Source organism: Lupinus angustifolius, chromosome LG04, assembly GCF_001865875.1.
Source record: "Lupinus angustifolius cultivar Tanjil chromosome LG04, LupAngTanjil_v1.0, whole genome shotgun sequence".
Classification (NCBI taxonomy): domain Eukaryota; kingdom Viridiplantae; phylum Streptophyta; class Magnoliopsida; order Fabales; family Fabaceae; genus Lupinus; species Lupinus angustifolius.
The window spans coordinates 5,627,707-5,630,810 of NC_032012.1; the positions used below are offsets into that span (position 1 = coordinate 5,627,707).

A 3,104-nucleotide genomic window follows, 5' to 3' on the forward strand; every position below is an offset into this window, starting at 1 on the left:
AAACAATAACCAATTGTGCTTACATCCTCCGAAAACGTTGAAGGATTGGTCCACTACCAAAATGTGGCTGGAGCATTTATGCAAGGGAAAATGCAACAGCAAAAGCTGTATCAGCAGCTGGAACAATTATGATTTGGTTACCACCATATTTGTTTTCTACCTTAGTTTTATTCCCTAACAAAATATTAGTCTTCATCCATAGCTCTCTTATGTACTTGACCCTTATGTGAAATAAATAGAGGCCTAGTTACCAGTGAACAAAAATAATTACGATTTGTTGTCATATACAGTATCAACAAGAGCCACCTTCAATATTGAGGATACTACTGCATATCTCATATTCATAAAGTAATCGACTTAGACAATCAGAAATTCAGAATAATAACTACTACCAACATGTAGCAGAAAATAAATAACCAGTTCCTATCTGTAACAGAAAAAAAGTTCCAATTTCATTCTTTCATCTCTTGAGAATATCCAATCATGCAAGTTTACTCGTAAATTAATCATACATAATTTACAATCCCCTTATCATGGCCTTACCCCATACATAACCAATGAAATAATTGTATCTACCATACTCTACACAAATGCTAAACTAATTTGGGTCTATTCAATCCCATTGAAGATGAGCAACCTTAATTAATATCATAAACCAATATTAGTGTGAATAAATAAACCTAAACAAGACTAGGAAAACCGAAGGAAATAATCGATTCTACACATATTCTTGTACCAAAAAAAAATTAAATTTGAATTAATTTGATTCTTCATCTGATATATATGGCTAGTGATTGTATGGAGATGCTTCTTGTTTCCTATTCTTTCTCTTCTGGAGGAACCGTTGCAGTGATCTTTTCATTGAAAGGGGTGTGGCAGGACTATACAATGGTTGATGAGATTCAACTACTGTTGGCGTAGATGGCTCTGACCCATTTGGTGTTTTCAATCTTTCCTCCATTTTTTTATTTGCAAGCAATATAATGGATTTGGCCTGCATCAGATTCACATGTAACCCACTTAGTATACTTTTATGCCATACAATTAAGAATAAAAAAGATAGTGTAAAGAGTTTTATATATAGAAATATAGTATGTCATCTTTAGAATATAAAATAAAAATATAGTGATTGATTGAAACATCAACAAACAAAATTATGATATAGTACATCTACAATATACATTAGTGTATGACAATTAGGAATTTAAAATGGAAATGGATCCTCTCCAGTACTGAAAAGTTCAGTGTTGAATAGGATGATGACATGTGGCCAAATTTTTATTTTAACGACAATGATTACATGTTATTTTCTATTAAAAATAAATAAAAACTCTTTAAAATATTCTTAACCACACATTCCAGTACTAGTTTCTCCAGTACTGGAGAGGAGTTGAACTCATTTCAAATTCCTAATCATTAATTTTTAAATCAACCGTCATTATTCAGCATTTTAGATGGAGATAAATATTTTAGTTATTCTTATTATATATATTCAAATAAAAGCTTGATATCTCGCAGGGTATATCAATCACTAATTAAAATTCTATTTTTTATAAAAAATCACTAATTGAAAATTATAAAAGACTTAAAAAAATCCTAAAATATGCAGTGTAACACACACTATTTTCCCTTTAATTATTAGTTCATTGTGTATATAAATTATAAAGCATAAAAGAAGGCGAGTTAAAAAATAGAAGGCGTGCGCCAAGAATATTCGTATAAACATAGTTGGGTGCAGTGTTTGGAGTCAAAGAAGGAGTCCATGAATTCAACTTTGAAAATTCAGGAAGCTTCCTATAAATTAAATATATATATAGATACAATGATACAAACCTACTTGCTATTTCTTTTGTTTACCCATTATTTTTCATTTGCTAGTTTACCAAGACTAATTTTTTTTTAAAATACAACTGAAGTTTGATTTATTTTTTATTTTTAATTGGGTTTATAAGAATATTATATTATTTTTACCTCTATATAAAATAATAAACTAGATTCAATAGGAATATGTATATACCTGAAATTCCGTGACATCAGAAACACAAATCTTTCCTTCATAGAAAATAGTAAGAGTGTTGTGTTGTTCCTGCTGGCGTTGTTGTTGTTGTTGATGGTGGAGGTGTTGGAGCTTTAGGCTCCCACAAGCTTCTTCCATCCTTCATTAAAGAACAAAAAAGAAAAACTTAGAACTCATAATAAATGGTTGTAAGTGTAGATATATAAATAGATGATCAACACAAAAAAATAGATAAGTGCTTACATAGAGTGGTTGTTGTAGTGATGATCAGAAGCATGAGAAGGAAAAAGAGCAAGTTCTAAGTTGCAATTTCTCCTCATCTTTCTGGACCAGGTTGATTGAAGTTTTAGAGAGAAAATAGAAAATAGATAACTTTCAAATGTGTACAGCCAAATGAATGAGAGAAGATTGAAATGAATGAGAGAAGATTGAAATGAATGAGAGAAGAATGAAATGGGGGAAATATATAACATGCAAAAAAGGCGCGGTTTGAAAGGAACTTGTGAAACACGTAAAGAAATATATTCTATTTCGACAACAGTGTAGAGAGAGAAATTGTGTTGTATCGTGGTTTAGAATTTGAGCACGTGTTACACGCTTTTTGAGTTTTGTGTCACATGTTGTTATGTGTACCACCCCAAACGAAACCGCCACACATTAGTGAATTGTGATTGATGTGTCACTGTCACCAATTCATCGCCATAAATCAAATTCTCTTGCATGAATTCAAACATCCGATTACTTTTTTAAATCTATTAACTAGGATCACGTATTTAACGTTTTACTTTAATATATAGTTTCCTATTAGTGCCATAACACATGTAGAAATTGACGGAAAACAAATACATATGTGACATGCCATAATATAATTTTGTCTCACGAGTTAAAGGAAATTGAAAATATGATAGAATTAAACCTTAAGTAGCTTGATTAGTGGTTTAGAAATCAATATATTATTACTAAACATGATTTACAACATAATTTAATATACAACATGCTTGATAGGAGGAAATCAATCTCATTGACAACAAGAATGTGTTGTTCTTTATCACCAACAAATTGTTGTTCACCGTCCTGGGTAAATATC

At 30.7% G+C, this 3,104-nt stretch overlaps 1 protein-coding gene across 2 annotated transcripts; it reads right to left on the reverse strand.

Annotated features, from left to right (window-relative positions):
• On the reverse strand, nt 473-2,452 carry LOC109345262 (protein TIFY 5A-like). Of its 2 annotated transcripts, none has more exons than XM_019584151.1 (4): nt 2,261-2,452; nt 2,018-2,156; nt 731-994; nt 473-670 (listed from the first exon to the last, which is right to left on the reverse strand). In XM_019584151.1, exons 1-3 carry the CDS (start codon nt 2,335-2,337, stop codon nt 788-790), a joined length of 423 nt encoding a protein of 140 aa, XP_019439696.1. In that variant the 5' UTR covers nt 2,338-2,452; the 3' UTR covers nt 473-670; nt 731-787. The 2 variants fall into 2 exon arrangements, with proteins under 2 accessions (XP_019439696.1, XP_019439697.1); XM_019584152.1 differs by having other exon boundaries at nt 473-637; nt 725-994.

Bases quoted from the DNA above. Each gene is read 5' to 3' on its own strand.
- LOC109345262 (XM_019584151.1), bottom strand. From the start codon at position 2,337: ATGAGGAGAAATTGCAACTTAGAACTTGCTCTTTTTCCTTCTCATGCT. The intron at 2,157-2,260 runs GTAAGCACTTAT...TCTTTAATGAAG, and splicing joins CACTACAACAACCACTCTAT to GATGGAAGAAGCTTGTGGGA. The intron at 995-2,017 runs GTATATACATAT...AATCTGATGCAG, and splicing joins CTGATGTCACGGAATTTCAG to GCCAAATCCATTATATTGCT.